This window comes from Oreochromis aureus, linkage group 19 (genome assembly GCF_013358895.1).
Source record: "Oreochromis aureus strain Israel breed Guangdong linkage group 19, ZZ_aureus, whole genome shotgun sequence".
In the NCBI taxonomy this organism is placed as follows: Eukaryota; Metazoa; Chordata; class Actinopteri; order Cichliformes; family Cichlidae; genus Oreochromis; species Oreochromis aureus.
Window position 1 is genome coordinate 7,813,405 of NC_052960.1, and position 22,632 is coordinate 7,836,036.

A 22,632-nucleotide genomic window follows, 5' to 3' on the forward strand; every position below is an offset into this window, starting at 1 on the left:
TCTTGAATGGGGGGGTCAGCCACTTTAAATCAGCTAGCTTTTTGTTCATACCTCACATGCTCCAAAGCAGTAAAAAGGTCAAATTTGCACTGTACAAAATTTTTGGTGCAGTATAAAGAAATGTATTCATGAAATTTATTTTGAACTTCTGTTTTAACCATAGATTCTACTTACAAGATGGAAATAACTTGTGGCTCTGAAAAGTCCAGCCACAGTTTAGCTCATTTTGGCTGAATGTTCCCTTCACAGTGGTCAGTGTGAATTCACAGCACTCATGCAAGACCAGTGCTTTTGGAAAAAAAAAAGCTTCTAGGTCTGAAAAGCAGTGTGGATGTGCCTTAAATCTGCATTTATTCTAATGGCCAGTAGGGGGCGATTCCTGTGGCTGCAAAAAAAGCTGAATTGTATGAAAGTCTTTGAAAGAATGGTCCTAATTCCCACCTGATTTATTATCTTAGTAAACATTATAGAGATGATTTTATGGTCTGAATTAATAATTTCATGTCTTACAGAATACAACATGTTGTTATTTTGTAAATCTTGATCCAGTGTAGAGGAAAAAAGATAACAAAACAGGGTTGAATTTGGCTGCTCCGAACAAGATTCTTGTGATTTACAAGCATCCTTTATTCCTTGATATTTCGGTCAGATCCATGTGTAGTGTCAAAAATCCACGATGGCAGTGATGAAAATGCTCAATGGGTGACAACAACAGGCGGCAATGTCCAACATCTTTTGTATACAGTATATGGTTTTAATTTAAATTGTGTTCATTTTTTAAACCAATGAAATAAACCTTTTACTCTACCGCTTCTCTTTCCCAAAAGGTGTTCCTCAAAAATTTCATTTTCTTTGCAAAACTGTACAAATGATCTTAAAAGCCTCCATATTTAAACTTGTTTACATTCTAACACATTAAATTCTTATCCCTCCTACTCTCTTTAACAACTCACTCCTTCTCCTGTCACATTTTTTCTCAGTGCTCCCCAGAAGCTCACATGCACACTGAGTGCATGACTGCAATTAGGCACAGCAACACAAAACCTTTTGCTAATTATGGTATGTAAAACTTGATTATCCTGTTAATTGGAGTGAGTGTCACAACATATGTGGAGAACTTGAGCGGCATTAACAGCCCGCCTTTAGTCACAACGTGAAGTGAAGCGCTAACCTTGCACTGTATGCCGTGTAAACAGGATAAATGGAGAAAGTATCACTGAATCATGCAGGATTACTCATGCTGTTGTCTTATTCAGGCTATTGTCAGTAATCATATTATTATTTGTAGCCAGAACAGCTAGAAAGCACAAAGTCTTCTCCTTGGCCTCATTTAGTATACATGCAATACACAATTTGAAGCACAGGAGCTTCCCCATATGCAGCTTGAGTGACATTTCTAATACACTGATGCATGAAGGAATTGGCCTCACTGATGCGCTGAGCTCTAAACGTCACTTAAACCAGTGTCTGTGTCTCAGGTTGCTTTGTTTTGCTCTCCAGGTGTTAGTGAAACCACACAAACACACACGCACACACGCTCACAGCTGCTGGGACAGATGTGGTAACACTGGGATATGTGCAGACTGAGTCACGTCTGGCAGAAAACGGTGTGCGTGTGTGCGTGTGTGTCATGACTCCGGGGTTTTTATCCTGGCAGGTTCAAAGTCTGGTCGCACATGTGGCGGCTGAAAGAGCAGCTGGAGCCGCTTCAGACAGTTTGAGAATACAGTGGTAAAGGTGGACGGGAAAACAAAAGCAGAGAGAAAATAGTTAGACAGAGATCACTCACACACTCTGACATGCATGCACACACACACACACACACACACACACACACACACACACACACACACACACACACACACACACAGAAAAACACACACACAAAAAGAAATGAGTCACCAGCAAGTGTGTGAAAGGGCTTTAAGAGGCTCTAATTGCATCTGGTGAGAAATAAAATAGCAGCTTCTTGCTCAGATAAGGAAGAGGGGGAGGAAGACGGGTGAAAACGGAAGAAGAAAGCACGAGTGGAACTACACTACTCCCACCATTTCCTCCCTTCTCAGAACTAATTTATTGCCATTAACTTCTCAATATTAAATGTTAGGTGGCAATAAATTACAAATACACACATTTTCCCCTTAAATAAAAGGAAAATCTTCTTTTGAGGTTATCTTAACAAGTGTTTCTAAGAGCTGGCATCTACTGTATGTGTGGCTCCACTTGATGGTGACATTTGCGTAATTTGAACGGCGCTTCACCCCCGCCGCCAAACCCATTAACACCCAGTCTCTCCAGAGAACTCCATTTACGCAATGCTCCGGCACGGCGACGTCGAGGTGGCATCTATGCCAAGCATCTTCACTCGCCTTGCCTCTCTTCTGGCGCCACATGCCGAGCCTAATCCCGTGGTACGGTCCATGCACCGAGGAAGGGGGGCTCGGGGAGAGAGGGTGGCGCTCGGCGAGGCCATCTGGGTATCCCATCTGCAACACGGCGATGGCTGCGACTCGTTCGTTCTGGCAGCTTGCAGCGAGCGATTATGGACGACAGGCCCTGATGACAGGAGCGAGAGGCTCCCCAGACGTCTCGAATGACGCGGACCGCTGCTAATAATAGGATGCTGTTAAAGATGATTAGCTCGGTAACCTGGTTATGAAAGAAAGGTGGAGGGAGGAAGGGAGAGAGGGAGGGCGGTGGCCTAAAATAGGGCTTTTGTCGATGCCGGACAGCACGAAACCTACTCTACAAATGTGTGTGTGCATGCGATGGTGAATGTAGATTGGGGGAAGCAGCAGCGACTCTGGTGAAAAGACTGCTTTCGTCAAGTTCTCATGCTCAACTTGCTAAAGTGATAAAAGTCAGTGGGAAGCCTCTTTCTAAGGAGAGATTGTGGGATACAAACAGCAAAGTCACATGACAGATTTGGAAGGATTTTAGCTGTCTCTGCTGTGTTTTTCTAGCCTACAAAGAAGACATTGTGCAACAGATTATCAAGCCAAAGCGATGATCTAAAGGTACATAAAGGATTGATTAAACCACATTTAAAACGAGATTATGTAACTGTGCTGTGAGGTAATTACTTGAGCTTCATAAATCAGTTGCTTTAGAGTTCCCTTAAAGAATGGGAAACCTTTGAAACTATTACCTCTCAACCACATGTGAAGGCAAAAAAGTTTCTGTTTTGAAAGAAAGCCCTTGAGAATGAGACAAAAAGTCATCAAATACAGAGCTGAATACAAGCGGAAAAGATTCAAATGGTTTTGCTTGCAATACTTTCCTCCCCAGTTCTGATATCATAACTGTGTAGGAGAAGGGGATTTTAGATAGTGTCTAACTATCCACAACAAGCCAAAGCACAGACACAGAAAGGGAGAGAAATGGGAAGAAATAACAAACACGTCTTCCGGTGAGTCACGATGTGAGGTCCATTTTTGTTTTTCCATGTTTTTGTCATGGAATATAGCGTTATCACAAATGACTACCTGTCATAAAGTCAGCATAAATGCTAAGTAGAGTCAGTGATATCTGTCGCTGTGGAACAACCAAGTTAAATCTTATATTTCCATCCATCCATTCCTGCATTCATATATCTCCAACTTCTCTGTGTCACGGGTGGGGGGGTTAAGAACCTATCCCAGCGGTCATAAAATTGAAAAATTCAGACTATTTTTTCAAAGACTTTCATATTCTGCAGTTTTTAGTCTTTTAGTCTTTAACAGCTATTACATTTTTGGGGCACTATTTGGGACCCAGCTGATGTAATTTTAAATCAAGCTTAATAATTGTCATGTTTTTGTGGTCATAATGCTCTAAATCCTTTCAGTTGTTGAAAAGTCTGGATGCAACTGGACTCTTGCTACGCAGCCCTGCTGCTGTATAATGTTTTGGCATTTTCCTGCTGAAAGACACGGTGGCTCAGTGGTTAACACTGTTGAAAGCTCTGCAGGGCTGTAACTAGAAAGCTCTCAGTTACAACTAATTTTTATACACAACAACAGAAAGTGAAGATATATGTCATCGCTGCCTCTGCTTGCTACTTCTGAGACTCAAATGCGTGTGGGGCCCATTTCTGTAATATCTTAGCTTCCTTTTGTAACCAGGAAAATTTTCCTCTGGGTTGCGGTCTGTTTAAAATCACAGCAGCTGGAACAGATTGTAATAATAAACAATGAGAGCAACTAATTATTACTACCTACCTAAATTTTCTCATTTTTTTTTCTCCAATCTTTTTATTCAGTGAATGCACGAAACGAGGCTTGTGTGAAACCTCAGCTTAGCCAAGTATGACCAGAGGCTCAACATGGTCATGAATGAGGATTAGGACAGAAGCGGTTATATAGTCATATTTTTGGCAAAATTATGAAGGTTTGGAACATAGCGAGCACACAGATGGCCTCAGTGAAGTGGATTGTATTGCACAAGTAGTTTGAGAAGATTCCACCGACATTTTGGTATTTCTTTGGACTACTGGGATCTATTCTAATAACATGAGTCCACAATAACCACACCCTCTGTTTTTTTGTTTTGCACAAAGGTTTTATGACTATTGTGTTACTAAACTAGGTTTACTCTTTGTTCTGTATAATAGTTTGGATACATCATACTGAGTAAACATGTACTGAGGATTTCCAAATCTTTGAAATCTCAGCATGCAAAAGGTGCTCGCTAAATGATTTACTTTCTGACTTCAGAAACATTTGAGGAGGATATACTGGCTCACCTTTGTTGTCGCGAGCCATGCACATCGCCTGCAGGGACGTCTGTGGACTGATCTCCAGCTGGCATACCAGGACTTTTGTGTGGCTGATGGCTGGGAGAGCTTCCTGTAGCTCCTCTGCACCCAGCAGCATGTTGGCACCGGCCACAATTACAATGGCGTTCTCACCTGTCCGTGAATGACCATAGAGACATGTGAGACTCCACTGGAATTTTCAAAATCATCAATATACCATGACATGAGAAGAATGAAATGTAAATTTCAGTTTTTAAACTTTGGCCTACAAAGACAGGAAATATTTCTGTTTTCTAAGCAGCAATGATTTTCCACTGCAGGAACTTCTCCTTGAGATTAGGATGCTTTGGAGTGTATTTCAACACAAATATATAAATATAGATACGGCACTGGTTGCTGCTATCAGTTGGAAATAAGCATCAAAACATCTACCACATTGCTCAGGTGTATCTGGGCTTCCTAATGCATGTATGCCTTTGGAGGCACTGTTCTCTACATAGTTAAAAATTATAATAATTCACAGATTTTTTTCACTACTTTTCAACCAGCTGAAATAAGACCCAGTTACATTTAAAATGCAAGTTTTATCTAAATACTTATTTTAACAGTTCAAACTGAACTTTGAAGCAAAGTGTGAAGCCATTAGCAAACAAGAGAAATAGGCTTCTGACATATTTGAGTAGACTTCCATATGAAGACCCTATTTTTTCTTTCAAGCAGCAGTTTCCAAAGCTGATAGTTAACACTAAGTTACCAAAAACTTCAGTTCCTTTAATGGCCACTTGAGGCTGTCTATAAAAGTGTGTCAAGCCCCAGACTTTACCATGATAAATGCCAAACTTTACAACATTAAAAATCGTGCTTTGGTTTTGGTAAGTGAAATTATAGAATTTTATTATGTACAAAATAGCTGGTATGTATGTGTTTGTTACACCTGCACAGTTCATGGATGAAACATGCCAACCAGCTAATAACTTGGGAGTCCACTGTCTCATCCACAGATAGTCATTTCTGGCTCAGAAACCAACATGGCAAAGGCCAAAAGACTAATGTTGAGGTTTAAAACCAGTAGGAGAATTCACAGTGGTTATGTCCATGATTTTATCATACTTTTTTTTTTTTTATTGAATCTGAAATTCACTCAGTCAAATTATAGTGATTGGTGAGTGACAGCTGGACTCCACATACCAGACAGTTACAGCAGTTAGCTGGTTCAATTTTACTTGACAGCTCACACCCTTTTTATAGCGAGTTTCAGTTTCTTCCTTCTGGACAGGCTTTAAGTCTTAGTGTAGAACAACACAGTTTAAAAATAACTTTGTTTCAGCAGACATCATTCAGAGGAACAAATCTTAGCTTGTACATCTTGTATGATTTCATTTTTTGGCAGAGTGCTGTATTATATTTCTGTCTGTGTTTTGAAAATTGTGCATGTAAGGACAGATGACTCACCTCTGCAAACCAAATCTATCTACCGAAACAAATAAAGTAACATGAATCTCAGTAGTATCAGTTCTATATTAAAATGTTCACAAATTAATATTATAATTCTGTCTATGTAATATTGCTCAATGTCTTGTCAGTGAAAGTGTAAGGGTATTCAAAGAAAGTATTACCTAGTGTAACATGTAACTGTAAAATACTGTAAAACAACTTCTCAATTGTGAAATTTTATTCCCTGTTTGTTTTTTGTAGTGTTCCCTTCATTGGGAGATCCAAAAGCAGAACAGAGTTTGTCATTTAATATAAGAATGATGCAAAACCCATATTCACTTCCCTGAACAAGACGGCAGCAATAGAGATGTGTCATGTACTTACGTATTTCTATGGGATTTCTATGGTAGGAACTAAGATAAGTTAAAGGGAAATTGTTTGTCTTTGTGAAGGAAATGGTCGTTTGAGGCATTTTAGACAGTCCATGTGAGTCATTTGGTTAATCCATATTCGATTTTAAAACAGCAAGACTGTAAGAAAGCAGGGGTGGTAGAGAAAGACTGAACATGAATAAATGAGAGGATGGTGTTAACTACAACAAAGGAATTGGAAAAATAATCTTATTTTCTCACTTTTCGCAGTGGACTTATTAAGTCCCTAAAAGTGTGAGTCTTTTAGGCTGTTGTGTAAATGGAAACAAACAACAGTATGAAGTCAACATAATTTCCTTAGGGATTCTGAACCTGTTATTTCCTTGAAAAAAAAATCTACAGTAAAAAACATGTAACAAGCAAAAAATATGATGCAAAAGCACATTTGATGTGATGCTCAAGAGGTAAAATTGTTTTAAATTATAACCTTTAATAAATAATTAATTGTATTATAGTTTTGTATTGTATGTACGTTTTTATTTTCTTTTGATTAATAATATTTTTTTTATATATTTTTCAATAATTAAAAAAAAATCTAATTTCTAAATATGTTTTAAAATAAAAAAACGAAAACAAAAATACATACTCCGACAGCGTGAGGTTAGGGTTTGGGAGATCACCAATGATGACTTAAATCTCACAGGATGAAACACAAACTAGAAGATTTCATGTGATAATATTAAAGTATGCTACAATCTTTAAAAATTATGTTGAAGCTTATTTTTTTAAATGATTGAATTATGTGATCAAAGATATCATGATGATATTCATCCATCCACCTATTTTCTACCACTTGTCTGTGTAATGGGGACAGCGGTCTAAGCAGAAATGCCTGAGGCAGACACCACGGCATCAGCCGAGAAACATAATCGCTTCTATTATTATTATTATTATTATTATTATTATTATTATTATTATTATTATCATTATCATTATTATTATATTACTATTTTATTTTATATTTTTATGTAAAATATTTTATTTTTATTTTATGTAGACTACATTACATTTAAATTAAAACTAAAGCCATTTCCTGGATATTGTTATTTAATTTTGCTTCATTTCTAAGTACACATTATAATTTGAGTTAATTTTTTTTGTTACCTGTTACAAACGTGATCTGAATCTCTGATGTTCGGTTGTTTCGTTTTGTTTTTTAAAATTTTATTACTCATCACTTCCTTAAATAGCTAAACGCATGATATTGATTTAATAGACATTTTAACACTAAAGTGCCACTTTCAGCTTCACCTACCACCTCGCCTCTCATAGATGTTTTTAATATCCTCACCGTTTTCAGCAGAAATTGCTCTCCATGTGGAAAGGCTCACATTTAAACACATGAAATTATTGTGTGGACATCACAGATGCATACTTAGTGAAATTCAAGGCTAAAACTGATACCACAGTTTAAAATAACTGTTTTGTTAGTTCAAGTTAATCCCCTTTTTGTGCCAGGGAAACAAAGAAATCTTCCCCAAATAAAGTTTTTCATCTCTTCATCACAAAATACTTGAACTCTCAAAATATACATACTGGCCATGAACATTGGTAAAAGGCATCCTATATCATCTGTTAACAGCTGATACATCTTTGCGTTCCTGGTGGATACTCGGGAGGGCTTGACGCTGTTGTTCGTCCAAGTGTTTTTATGACTATAAACAGGTGTTATGGCAGTAGTGACTCAGTGGGCTGAGCTGTCCTGTGTGTGTAGTAAAAAAAACAGTGCACTCACAGGCCCGCATGCACTCTAGGTTGTACATGCAGGAGGCCATGCGAGCGAGGCTGTAGGTTAGCGGCAGAATTTACCTGCATCGTCGACAGTGATGGAGGCAGCTCCTGTGGCTGCATCAGAGCTCTGCTTCACAAATTCTGCAACAGAGAATGAAAGTATTTGTCTGTTCCTGCAAAATGGAATATTCACCATACATACCTTAGGCAAGTAAAATGTTAAAATAGAAACCCTACTAACTGTCAGAACTCAGAGCATAACTTCAGTAGCTTCAGTATTAACAAAGCCAAATAATTTAACAATAGGGAGAACTTGCCTGTGTATCCAAAAAACCATGAAAAGAATTGGCAAAATGCAGACTGAAAAAGGTTTGCTCTGAATGTGAACTTCTTGCAATGCACCATGAAAATGGAAACCAATTTGGCACGCAACGTGAAAAACCCTCTTTCTTACCTGTGTGGACGCCGTTGTCCTTGAAATTCTGGATGTAATTGTCTCCAAAGAAGTCTTTTCCAACCTAGAAAAGATTGAAGGCAAAACGATTACAACAAAGAGGGTGTCAAGCTGGGTCAGACTTGGTTAGCGGCAACTTTTGAAAAGTGGTATACTCAAATCTCTGTTGGGCTGGATTTTCGTGTGCCCTGCCAGCATACTGGCATGGTGCCGCCGCCGAAAATGTGCAAAAACGAACACACAAAAGTCAACAAACGCACACACGCGCAAACACACGACCAGCTGCGCCAAGCCTTGAAGACACGATAACCCCGCCTTCACGCCTCTTCATGCCCACCTCGCTTTCGTTTTCTTTCCCTCCTGCCCCTCTTCCCCTGATCCGCTCTGGGATGTCCACATCTGTAGCTACTTTGGGTTGTGGAAGGGGTCCCCACCTTGCCCCGAGGCGCTTACTTCGAACCCACGCTTTCCAAAAAACGTGCCAAAATGCGGGCACTTCTAACTGCCTGTGATGATGGGTTGGGATGGTATTGGCTGCTTGGCCCCATTCTCTTTGAAGAGCGGCCTTCCATCTTGGCTGTTTTTGACAAGCCCGGGTGTCTATTTTTGGGTTCTCCCCATGCCCGGAGAGCTCCTCCCGCACTGGGTTGTTATCGATCGGGCCTCTTTGTTCTGACAGAGGTGGGGCTTTGGTGCTTTAGTGCTCAGGTTGAAAGGCCATGCTGAGCTTACTGATTGGAGACTCAGGGTTGCACGATATGGGAATAAGCTTGTTTGAAGGCGCGCAAGCGTAGGTGGGCGTATGCATGTGGTACGGTATTGATCAAGAGAAAATGAAGGATGGAGAGTCGATGGAGTGAAATGACTGAAGTGTGAACGAAGCTAAAAGGTTTTGAAGAGTTGTTAAATAGTTGGTGGGCTTTGGTAGCTGATGGCTGATTATCTGCACTGAGTAAGACGTGGACGAGCCAAAGGGTGGACAAGAAAAAGTAGTTCTTTTTAAAAAGAGAGAACACATATTAATGCTAAAATCCAACAAAGCTCCAAACTTTGACTGGGGTGCCATACCTTGCAGACCATAGCGGTTTTGACTCCAAGTCTGGCAGCCTGTATGCACTGGTTGGCCCCCTTTCCTCCAAAACCGATGAAGAACTTGTGACCATGGATGGTTTCCCCTGCTTTGGGTAGCCTTGGTGCCTGGCTGAGAGAAAACACAGTGGGTAACTACAGTATTTACAAAGAGAAACCCCTCATGGGATTGGGAAAATAAAAATAAAGGATTCCTCTACTTGAAGGAATGCTTTGGTTGGTTTTTTTCATCTCTTCATACTGCACATAACAGTTGGAAAACCTTCCATCAAAGTTAAAAAAAATGTTTTGTTTGGCACTGCAAGTGTCAAAATGTGAAGAAAACCCTTCAGGGCCCAAATCCTTCCCTAGTTAAGCTATTTATTTATCACTGCAAAGTGTGCAAAACCACACAAACAAAAGGTTTTTTGTGGAGTCTGCTGAGGATTATATCTTTTGAAGGTCTTTCACTGAGAGGTCAACTTAATGCAAACATTGCTGGAATGAATGGAAACTTGTTTCCTTCAGTGTTTTTTCCCTGTCTTGTTTTCAAAAAGAAACTTGCTTCATAGATTTAAAATGTACTTTTGTACCTAGACATTCAGCCAATACAAGTGTCTCCAAATTTGCAAATGATGCAACCATCGAATCCCACAGATGTCTCAACTTGACACTGGCTGTGCACGTAATGCCTGAGTCATGAGATTTGGTCAAGTCCAGCCCCTGCCCTCGAGGTTGATATGCCACAGGTGGGTGCCCTCAGGAGGAGCTGTCTGTGCCCTAATTCTTCCAATCACAGAGCCAGAATGGGTAATGAGTAACAGTGCATAGACAGCAGACAGCTTCATGTTGTATGTCAGGACTCTGCGGTTTGGCTCTGGGCAGTGCTGGACTGAGGCCAAAGAGTATGGTGGCAAAATGTTGTCATAAACTTGTTTTCCTCCCTGTTGTTGCTCTTTTTTGTGCCTTTGTGTGTGTGTGTCAGCGTGTTTGTGGCAGGTGTGCTGTTACAGTAAGTTCACTCAATCCCAGGATTTCCAGTAACTGAGAAGCCAGTGGCAAACACTCGAGGTTGTTCTAAATGCTGCTGTTTTTGCACAACCGTGTGAAAACAACTGACATACCCCAGGCTATAACAGGATGTAAGGTCAGTGAGGCTAAAACGTGGTAAGAAGGAAACAGAACAAAGGTTTAACACATAAAACACACACATTTACACACACACACACACACACATAAATCTTTTTTAAAAAGTTTCCCACCTGTGTCACCACCATGCGACTCTTGAATAAGAAGAGCACTGACACTGACTCATTTTAATCAAGTGTCAAAAACCCAGAAGAAGAAATCTGAAAAGTGATTTTTCTTTCTGCCTAAAGGCAAAAAAGGCAGAAAGAAAAAAATCACAAAGTCAGCATTACAAGACAGAAGCCAGAAAGAAAAGGGAGGCAGTCATGTCATCTGCCATTAAGACAGTTTGTTTTGGTAGCACAGAGGCTCACCGCGAGGTTTCACAGCTCACAGTGGCAAAAGAAAATCCCAGAAACAGTTTGACAGAAAACCACCTGTGAACCGCAATGTGCCATTCAGAGACTTTGTTTTCTTTGCACAGATTACCAAACCAAAACACACCTTAAGCCCAGGCAAGCTGTCTCCTGATGTCAGACAGCCAAGCTAACTTGTTGCTTGTAAACTCTTGCAATATCTATATACCTATATCCATATTTATATATCGTATCACAGATATCAAGGATATGCAGAAGTGTACAGTTCTACTACTGTTTACATTCAGGGGTGCCATCTTGGAATACTAACTTGATGCATTGTGAGTCTGCTCTGACTTTCCGAGTGGAAAACCTGTGTTCAGGGGGTGTTCCACAAAAAAATTTCAACTGGGAACATGGAATTTCAGACTAATTCAGGAATGCACCATCAATTTCACACAGTTTTTTTCCTCCTGGCTCTGTATACTGTCACTGGGAACGAATGCCCTTATAAGGTCATCTCCGGCACACAGATGCCCCACCCACCTCCTGTTCAAATGTTGCACATACCAGGGCCAATCAGAAGACATCAGGCTTAAAGGGAGAGTGACCTTCAAAAGGAGAGGATCTAAAAGGGCTTTTTTTCAGACTGGATGAACTGAGGGGCTGTAGCAAGATCCAGTAACAGAACAATAAGGATTATTTCAAAGTGTGAATCACTCAAAGCTACTCTAATTAGAACACAGGAATAAAAATGAGGAGCTGGAAGTGAGCAAAAATAAAGGTCACTCTTAATTCTAGTGCCAAAGCAATGCAAGAGTTATCATAGGATGCTTTAAAACGTCATTGAAACTCAGTGATACTGTAGGAGCAGCACCTAGTGACAGTGGAGAGAGAGAAAACTTCTCCTAACAGATGTAACCCATATAAGAACTAGGCTTTGGAGCCAGCTGGAGCAAGGGGGAAAGCATAAATAAAAAGTGTCCAAAGAGGCATTTGTGGAAGACCAGAGTAACATAAAAAATACAGAAATCCCCATAGTTTTAGTCAGCCAGTCTCATGGAGATTTGATGCAAATATTTACAGAGACCGAGACGTCTAAATGACTGTGAGTCAGCCTCCTTTACAGTGTTTTGTTTTTGCTGTATTACCAGTTGGAATTTCTTAAACTTTGCCCCTGATAAATAACCACCTACATTATTCTAAGTTACCAAAAAACTGATATGTATGGTATGCATGGCAAAACTGCAACACAAAAAATAACACTTTAAAATAAATGTAATAACTCCATAGTGAAATAGCTGCATTTAAAGCGCATTTTGCGCAAGTCTTATAATCGAGTTACAACAATAATATTTAAAGGGATGGCACAAGATGGTAGAGGCAAACAAAAATGTCAGATTGTAGTAAATGATAAAACATACCAGACCATATCTGAATTTTGTTGACTAAAACTTAACATGTTTAAAGCCTGCTACAAAAGTAGTTTTGGTCTCTACAGTTAATTTCTTCCTTCATAAAAAGTCCATGATTGATGGTTTTGTTCAATAACTCATGCATTTACATTTTATTAAGGTTTGCATTTTTAGGATTATAGCTACTTTTACTTACAGCTTCTGACTCTGTAAGGCTTCACCTCTTAACTAGAATCACTGAACTGGTCTGCTATACCACGACTGTGGTGTTGGTGCATTTTGGATGCAATTGCCTGACAAATAATATTACTTTCTAACTGTACTAACTAGGGGTGTCAAATTATCGCGTTAATTGCGATTAATTAATTACAATGCTATTTAGCGCGTTATGTTTTTTAATCTCGTTAATCTAATTTTTAATCTCTTGACGTCATTGATTTTGTATGAGAGTTGCTATGTTATAAAATCCGTTTTTATGTGCTGGGCTCCTTGTGCTTGACTTGTTGGGGGTGGAGTCACGTCGTGAGGTCAAGGTGAGAAGTGGTGATTAGCTTACAGTGTGGATATGGAGGCGCATCTGAGAGTTGTTGGCCCAATGAACGGAAATTTGTATTTCATAAATGCCCGACGGCACCATTGACAAAGGTAAAGTGGTCTGCCTAGAGTGTAAGAAGGAGTTTGCTTACCACCGAAGCAGCTCAAGTTTGGCCTATCACCTCAACGCAAAGCACCCAGCCGCGAGTGCAGCAACAGCTAGCAGTGAAGACGTTAGCAATATAGCAAGCCAGAGCAAAGCTTTTCGCCAAACAAAACTAGAGAATACCCTCGTATGAGCAAGTCTGCGACCGACAGGCTGACTAATGTTATTGCCAAGTGGATAGCGATGAACTGTAGGCCGATAAATATAGTAGAGGACGAAGGATTGACAGAGGTGTTGCAAATTGCGCCCAATGACCCGTCATACAAGCCGCCGTGCAGGACTACAGTAACGACCAAAATCAGCAAAATGTACGACGGCGAAAAGAAAAACAAACTTGAGATTTTGGCGGAGGATTCTCCCAACTGTGTTGCTATAACCGGAGATCACTGGACCTCAGCTGGCAACCACAGCTATTTTGGGGTGACTGGACACTTTATTGATAGTGAGTGGAACCTCAACTCATTTGCACTGACCGTCATGAGAACAGAAACCAGGCACTTTGCTGATAAATGCGCCGAACAGTTCCTCAAGGTAGCAAATGACTGGGGTATTGAAAACAAGATATCCACCATTGGCACAGACAGCGCAGCAAACATGCTGGCTGCTATCGCGAGCACTTCCATATGAGCACATCGCCTGCAATGCTCACATTCTCCAGAGGACCATCACAGTATGTCTCGATAGCAGTGGTTTTGTCGGTGTACTGGCAAAGTGCCGCAAGATTGTTGGTCATTTTAAACAAAGCCCTGCGAGTACCACAGAACTTAACCAACAACAAGTAGCACTCGGAAAGAAGAGCGATCAACTTATACAGGATGTACCCACCAGGTGGAACTCGACTCGCAATGGTCTCACGCCTCCTATGTAACCGAGAGGCTGTCCAGGCTACGTTGGACCAACAGAACCACAGGTTGGTCTTGCCAACGAAGCTGAGTGGGCGAAACTGCAGAGGCTGGAGCTCCTGCTTGAACCATGCAAGTAAGTTCAAATAAACACCTTCCCATTTTAATTATATAAACTACTGTTACATGTGTAAAATCAAAATTAATGAACATAACAAGGAACTTTTAAGGACAATTAAATTGGGAATCAGTTACACTTTGATTTAAATGAATCCAGCTAGGTTTATTTAGCAAACCTCTCCACCTCTGCAGGTATGTGACAGAGCTGCTGGGTGGTGAGGCTCACGTCTCTTGCTCTGTAGTGCTGCCTGCTTTTCGCCATCTGTACCGTGTCATGGACATTACTGATGATGATCCTGCCTACGTGGTGAAGTTCAAGAATGCCTTCCAGAAGGATCTGGCAGCACGACGAGCTAATGGCAACGAGATATGGTTCGAGGTGGCCACAGCATTGGATCCACGGTTTAAGGATTTGAAATGTCTTCCAAGAGAAAAGAGGGAACAGGTAGGACAATAAGGTTAAGCTGGACTAATGAGTCCAATTCATTATCAAATCAAACTTTTATTTATTATATGGAACACAAAGTTCTTTACAAGATTAAATAAAATAAAAAAAAGCACTTAGTTTTAATCACAATCATTCATTCATTCATTCATTCATTCATTCATTCATTCATTCATTCATTCAGGTGTGGACCATTCTGGAGAATATGCTCCAGGCAGCAGAGCCCAGAAGAGCAGATAGTCTCCAGCCCTCCACAGAGGATGATGGACCAGCTCAGAAGAAGAGGAGGAGCGAACTCCTTCTGGGGTCTGACTCTGACTCAGAAGATGGAATTGAGTCTGGAGAGCTGCAGCGCTACAGAGCAGAACTCAGCATCAGTATTGATGACTGTCCCCTGCAGTGGTGGTATGCTCACTCAGGAGTCTATGAAAAGCTGTCAGTCCTAGCACAAAAGTACCTGGCCTCCCCAGCTACCTCTGTACCCTGTGAGAGACTCTTTAGCCTTGCAGGCCACATAGTGCAAAGAAAAGGGCAGCCTTGCTTCCAGAAAATGTTACCAGGCTGGTGTGTCTTAGCGACTGGCTGAGGAAGAAGAAATGAGACACATGTGGTCAGCATAGCTGCTGTGTCATTTGTAGCCTACTAGAATAGATTGCTTGATGTTCAGCACTTTTTTTTGATGGAAGAATACTTTGATGTGCTAACTTGCAGCACTGCAATGTCAGTTTTATTTTCATTATCTGAAGCAGAGGAATTTCAGTGCTGTATTGCTCAGAAAAGAGCAACTCTGATGTGCTAACTTGCAGCACTTAATTTATTTGATTTTATTTGTATTTATTTTTCCACTTATTTTACAAAAGAATACAACAGTATGTAAATGGTTGCATCTGTTTAACGTTTGTTAAACAATAAATGACTTTATAAAGTCACTTTCTTTGTTATATATCAGTCTTTTGGTCTGCCACAATAAGTTGAGGGCTTTCCTCAGCTATTTTTAGGTGAGATTAAAAAAGAGATTAATTAGATCAATTAATTAAAAATCATAATTAATTAATCTCTATTTTTTTTTAATCTCTTGACAGCACTAGTACTAACAGATGTCTAAGATTTCCAGTTTTGTTGGGCGAAATCTTTGGTTTTTATTAATCTGTTATATAGCACTAATTAACAGGTATCCATGTCTCTGTGTTGACCCTGTGTTGTTGTGTTGAGATGGTGATGGTTACAAAGCTAAAGTCAAAGCTTAAACAGATAGATGACTTAACAGTGGCAAAAGCCATCTATAACATACAGTTATTTTTGCAATAGTACTGAGGACTACTACTGTGGTGTAGCTAGTGAAACGGCTAACATTTGTTGTTGTGTTGAAAGGTTTAAAGGCTGTGTGGAAGAGCATTGCTCAAATTTCCTTTTTAATCAAAACATTCAGGAAACTGATGTTAGTGACAAAGTGCCAATTTGGCTTTCCAAAAACTGTTAAAAAAATGAATAAATAAGTAATGAGCCTAACTATTGTGGATGACGGTCTTATTCCACATTTGGCCGACAGCCACCTGAAGCCGGATGAGTGACAGGTAAGATAAACAGATTTCCAAATTCCTAAATAAACCCACCCACGCCTGTTCAAGCCCAGAGAGACACTTAGCTATTGTTGTCTGCGGTGAGTGCACCAAACAAACAGGGCGGTTATGTGCTAAAGTGCAACCTTAGTGCATTTTCTCCCACGGAACCAAGAGGCCAAAAGCAGGTGTGCAGTGACGTGAAGTGTTTGCTTTCAGGCTGGCCCTCATTTCCCTCTCCCTCCATCTCCATTAAAGTCATTTCTCAGCTGCTGGTGAGCAACAGGGGGGAAGTAGACACGGACAAAAACAAGCTGATATGCTGTTTTTGTTTAGTTTTTTCTGGGGAAAGTTAGAAATGTCTTTCCAGTTCCAAACACAACTTCCAAAGTGAACTTGCAAAATAGGATGAGGGAGGTCATGCTTTCATTTTTATTAATTGAAACTTTATTAAACTACAGAACAGTGGATATTGGGTGGTTGTACTAAACATAATAAACATTTTAACTGAAGTGTAATGACCTTCAGCTCTTATTATGACTCAGACAAGTGGTTGTTTTTCCAAGTTCATGCACGGCTCAGAGGATACTATTATGTGCTCATCTTATATAATTCTCCTTGTCCACAAAGGTCCTTTTAGCTGACGTTCCAGTAAATCAGGACAAGGTGAGCAGATTTAACAAAGAACAGGCTGAGTGAGGACAGCATACCTTACATGGACATGGCAAAATGCTCCACTAACAAGAGGTGCAGTGTGTGAGTATACGTGGGTGTTTATATTTGTGTGGTCACACCATTTGTTGGAGTCACATGTGTGATGCCATTTTTTACGCGGTGGTCTATATCAGGGGCTATAACGAGCCACTTATCAGGCTTGGCAAACCAACAATTTCAGAACACGGGAAATACAAATAACAAAATTATCATGTTAGTAATAACCTTTATGATAATGTGCTAGAATGTCTAAAGTTTAGCAATACATACGTTTTTCCTCATCTTATATTCTTAGCTTAAACCTTAAACCTACATCCTTTTATTCCTGTGTATGCCTTACCCGTCTCTCATTTCTTTATATTTGGCTTCCAAGAAGCCACACTATTTTAAAGCAAGGTTTCTGAAGGTCTTTCAATTGTTTTCCTTTGAATGCTGACATTTTAAATGGCATCTTTAGGGAATTTGTTATTAGCAGAATATCACAAAAACATATATTTTGTTCCCATTCCTTTAGTTGTATCTACAGCTACAAAGAACTATAGCTGAACATTTGGCATATCTTTGCCTGGTGTGCAATGTGTTCTTAAAAAATTCAGGGAAGTGGAGAAGTGGAGGGCATAATAAGTTGCAGTACTAAAAAATATCTACAGTAGATGTACAGTATTGAAAAATATCCTCAAGGCCTGACACAGACCTGAGAGATTCCTATGGCCCTTCAGTTGATCCATCTACTGTTCACTGAAGCCTCATAAGAAATGGTTTCAGTGGAGAATGACTATCAAGAACCCATCCTTAAGGAGGGGAAACAGGCAGAGATGGCTGAAGTAGTACGGCTCTTTAATTTCTTCTACTTTTTAAGCAAAATTAAAGACATGAAGGTTGGCTCAAGCCTTTTGCACAGAGTGATGAGTGATGTTAAAAGCTGAGTGCTTGCTGACCCCCAGCCCAGTGGAGCCTGTTCTTCAGCAAGTAACAAAAGCAACAATAAGCACTCAGGTTTGTAGGAAAGTAGCATCCATTTCTACCATTAAAAGCTAGAGCGATCAATTTGAAGCGTCTTTGGGCTTTCAACTTTGCTATGTGTTACACCTTTTTGTTAATGCTTAAACACTCCAAGAAAGATTGTATGCATGTGTTCATTAAGGTAGAGATTTGTGATTTTATAAACTGTTAACAATGCATCTGAGTAGGGTATCAGTGAGAAGTGTGACAAATGACTTTCTTCAGGGAGTCATTAAGTATTACTTACAAAAAAAGTAATGTAAAATATATTATTTGTTAGTAACTCCAAGACTGCTAAGAAATGAAGTACATTCTTACTGTTTTCACAGAAATTAATTAAGTGTTGCAGGTCTGGTGTTTTCAAGGAGGAAGATATCAGCAACAATCTTTAAAAAAATCAATGGCTGCTGCCCATCAAGAAATAAGGCAAAGGCTACAAGGCTGCTGATCTTCCCAAGAGTGGATGCTCAGAGTAACAAAAAATCTAAAGAGCTACATCTTAGACTTTACAGGCCTCTGTTAGCATGTTAAATGTTAAAGTTTATGAGACTATGACAGTACATTTATAGAAAGACTGAACAATTATGGCTTGTTTGAAAGGGTTGCCAGTAGAAAACCTCCTCTCTTTAAAAGAACACAGCAAGGCAGCTTAAGTTTAGAAAGTTGCATCTAAACAAACCACAAGACTTCTGGAATAATGTCCTTTGGACATATAAGACCAAAATGGAGATGTTTTGCCATAAAGCTCAATGGCACATTTGCAAAAATAAATAGCACAGCTTATCAGCACAAACTCCTCATACTATCTGTCAAGCACAGTGGTAGTGGGGTGATGATTTGGGGTTGTTTTGCAGCCACAGGACCTGGGTACCTTGCAGAAATTGAATCGACAGCAGCAAATCTATAACAGAACAGCTGAAAAAAGAGAATCAAGTTGTTGCCATGGCCCAATTAAAAGTGCAGACCTCAACCCAACTAAAGTGCTGTGATGGGAGCTTAAGGGAGCTGTGAATGGAAAAATACCCAGACATCTTATTTAACTAAAGTAGCATTTAGAGGTGTTGGCCAAACTTCCCCCAAAATGATGTGAGAACAATAATAAAGTATTACATAAAAAGATAACTTCAAGTTATTGCTGTTCAAGGTGATTCTATAAGTTACTGAATCATGGGGTGACCCCTGAGAAATAAAAGATGCCGTACATTCTTTTCCATATGACTGTATATAAAATACCCAAATTGATCACCATGATAAAATGATATCTAAAGCTAAAGGCATAAAACAACCAAAAATCAAATCTGCGTGGTTTGTAGTTGTGTTTGTTCTCTTTCAGTCCGAGTGTCAGCCTTTGGCAGGACGAATGATGATAAGCTCTGTGTGTCCGTGCCGAGTTAACAGATACAGTTGATGTGATACGGTTATGAAGGAAGAAGTATTGTTGCTCAATGTTTTGCAAAATTTTTAAGTTGCATTTTCTAAATCCAAACATTTTTCTTTCTATCAAAAAGTAATGATTTCAAAGGATTCAGCTAATAATGATTACTCACCTTCAACTTATTTGTCAGACTATTTTCTTGGTGTCTATTTTATCATATAAATTTAACACCTTTTTCAATGTCAGCCAAATGTAGAAAAATTTTTTAATACGAATTTCAATAGTGATATCGTAAATATTTATCTATCCAACTATCAGTATCAAACCCAACAACAGTCTGTGAACCATCACAGAGCTGCTAAGTTATTTTATTGACTTATTTTATTTTATGAAGCCATGTTATTGTAGGACATCTTCTTTAAATTCCTACTATCAAGAAAGCAACAGAGTTATTGCATTACACATCTAAGTTTCTACTATATTTAATAAACTGTTTTTATTCATTTACTTGAAGTCACTCCATGTTTCTTAGTTATTTTATTGTAGTGTATTCAGTTCTTTCAACTTTACTATATTTTTTTAACTTGAGTATTTTCACATTTTGCTTTACTTTTTGCTCATATTGTATTTTATAGTGCTACCCTACTTTTATTAAGGTTTTTTTTGTTGTTGTTTTACTGTTTTGGCTGCAGTGACCAGGGATTTCCCAGCTGTTGAGATAAAGTGTATCCTGTCATATCTTAGACAATGATCACCAAAACTTTTTGTCAGACGAATTTGGCAGTTAACTGATTGAATGAGTCATTTAAAAAACAAAAAAGACAACCCAACTTATTACAGTTGTATTCTGAATTTGTATTTTAATTCAGTTTTTGGTGCTGTTTTGGTTTTATTTTCATTTTTTTAATAATATAAATTGATGCTACTTATCGGGGCAAAAATGTAAGAAATTCAGTATAAAATTTACAATACAATACATGAGCCCTTGTACAAAAAAATAAAGAAACTGTATAATTTGTTTTGACAGGACAAGACATGTGGTGTATTTTGGATTTAATCCATGAAAATGTTGGGATACTCAAGCTTCTGTCTCCTTAAAAAAACTCCTCAAAAAAAGCTCCTTTCCTGCCGATAATTGTTTTTCGTGATATCATTTTTACAGAGTGTTGATTCAGTCTACTGTGAATCCCTTTTTTCCTTTACAACTGCAACGTTACTTACTCAGTCAGGCATTAGTGACTGGTCACAGGAAAAAGCACTGATACATCACTATCCATAAAGCAATGCTGGATAAGTTAGCAGTCTAATATGCTTTTTATTCCAGTTTATGACATATAAGGGAAAACAGCATTTTCTTATTACTCACCTTGCAAATGCAATATTTTTCATAAAAATCTAAGCTTGGATTTGAACCTTGGAATATGGTTACATGTGTTGTTAAATTTAAAAGAATCATAATAAATGTGTTGAAGATGGCATATTGTGTATTTTTCTTAAGAGGCCACTAGTATCTCTTGTGGCAGGTTTTAGAACATCATGTTGTATATCTTGCATTTTACATTGTATTTGTTACGCTTTTACTATGTTTTGAATTTGTATGGTTTCTACCTTGGCCACTTCACCCTTATGAAAGCAATTTGATCTCAATAGCCTAAAGATGGAAGCTAAAATAAAAAATAATAACAATACCTCAGTGAGCTGTAGGGGGCACTGTATGGCTTTGACAACAGGTTCAAAACCTGAACCGCTCTGCACCTCTTCTCTGTGCGCTGCAGATTGCAGACAATCAAACACAACCTTTTACTGCCTAACAACATGCACAGCCTGATGGATACATTTGGAACTAAACACTGCAGAAATCTGCCTTACATTTGGGTGTTTATATAGCAGAAGCAAAAAGAGAAGGAGCGTGTGTGTGCGTGTGTGTGTGCGCCTCTGCTGTCTGTCAGTCAATTGTACTGCCACCCAAACACTGGCTGTTCAAGACAACTGGATTTCTAACTTCAAAGTCATGCATATCACTTTGAAGGGCTGCAAATGTATTCCCCTATCCGCATTCTGATCTCCATCCAAAAAAGCCCCACCACACACACTCGCACATACACACACACACACACACTCGCTGTCACCAAAAACAGGCCATTTCCCATTAGCTTATTAGAGCCTTAATTGACATCTCGTGCCCTTCAAAGCAGAAAGTCACTGCTTGAATTGCTAATGAGCAACCAAAAAGTGCCTTTCCTTTCCCAAAAAAACTGGCAGTAGGAGAAGGCATGTGTTTCTGATAAGTGTGGACAGTCAAGCGACAACTTTGTGCAAAGCTGCTATGAAACTTTTTCTGCAGCTCATATTTTGTTTGTTGTTTATTCAGAGCTTCAGTCGCTGGCATGCAGGTGACAGTCATGACAGTTATTGCTCCCCTCACCTGTCAGTCATATATGTTTTTCACATAAAAATATAAAAGACGCAGCATGGCACAAACTGTTGCGCGACCTCCACACTTCTTCACGCTGAGACGAAGACGTTTAGTTGGCTGGAGCTCACTGAGACTTTTGCCATCACAGCTGATTTATGTGTCTTTTGAGATTGTGTCATTTGCTTGCAAAGGTTCTGGTAAAGGAGGATGACAAATTGTTTTAAACTAACCCATTGTGCTGCAGTTGATGACTAATGATTGTGGGAATGGATCCTACTTGGCTCAACAAATTTCACCACGTACGAGGATGATGCAACGCTGACATTTTAGCAAGCAGGAATTATACCAGATCATCTGCACAGTTTGACTTGAATTTACCATCAGATGGTCCCACCTTTTAGATCAATGGACCTACTCTGATTTTCTTTACTTTTGGTCACATATGTATTATTACAGTGATGAATGCTCCTAATAAACATGACCATACTGTATGTACATGTGAACTTAGGATTCAGAGTGCTCTAAAAGCCTTCATTTGTTTGTAAAATGATGCCAATTAGAGGACGGGATAAATGGCGATTTTGATTTGTGAGATCTCATAATTTGGGTGACCATCAAGATTGTAATGCATAATTCAGCCTAATACATGCATCCATAATTTCTGTCTGCTTCTCTATGATCCATGTTGTATGAAGCTAACTCATCAT

The 22,632-nt window shown here is 39.3% G+C and overlaps 1 protein-coding gene across 3 annotated transcripts in view; it reads right to left on the reverse strand.

Annotated features, from left to right (window-relative positions):
* Window positions 1-22,632, reverse strand: part of rbks (ribokinase) — a 57,835-nt gene that overhangs the window by 23,998 nt on the left and 11,205 nt on the right. For all 3 annotated transcript variants that reach the window (XM_031733416.2, XM_039603748.1, XM_039603747.1), the window contains exons 3-6: window positions 9,854-9,986; window positions 8,786-8,849; window positions 8,410-8,472; window positions 4,724-4,888 (exon numbers count right to left, since the gene is read on the reverse strand). In XM_031733416.2, the coding sequence (XP_031589276.1) occupies window positions 4,724-4,888; window positions 8,410-8,472; window positions 8,786-8,849; window positions 9,854-9,986 (425 nt within the window). The remainder of the gene's footprint in view (window positions 1-4,723; window positions 4,889-8,409; window positions 8,473-8,785; window positions 8,850-9,853; window positions 9,987-22,632) is intronic.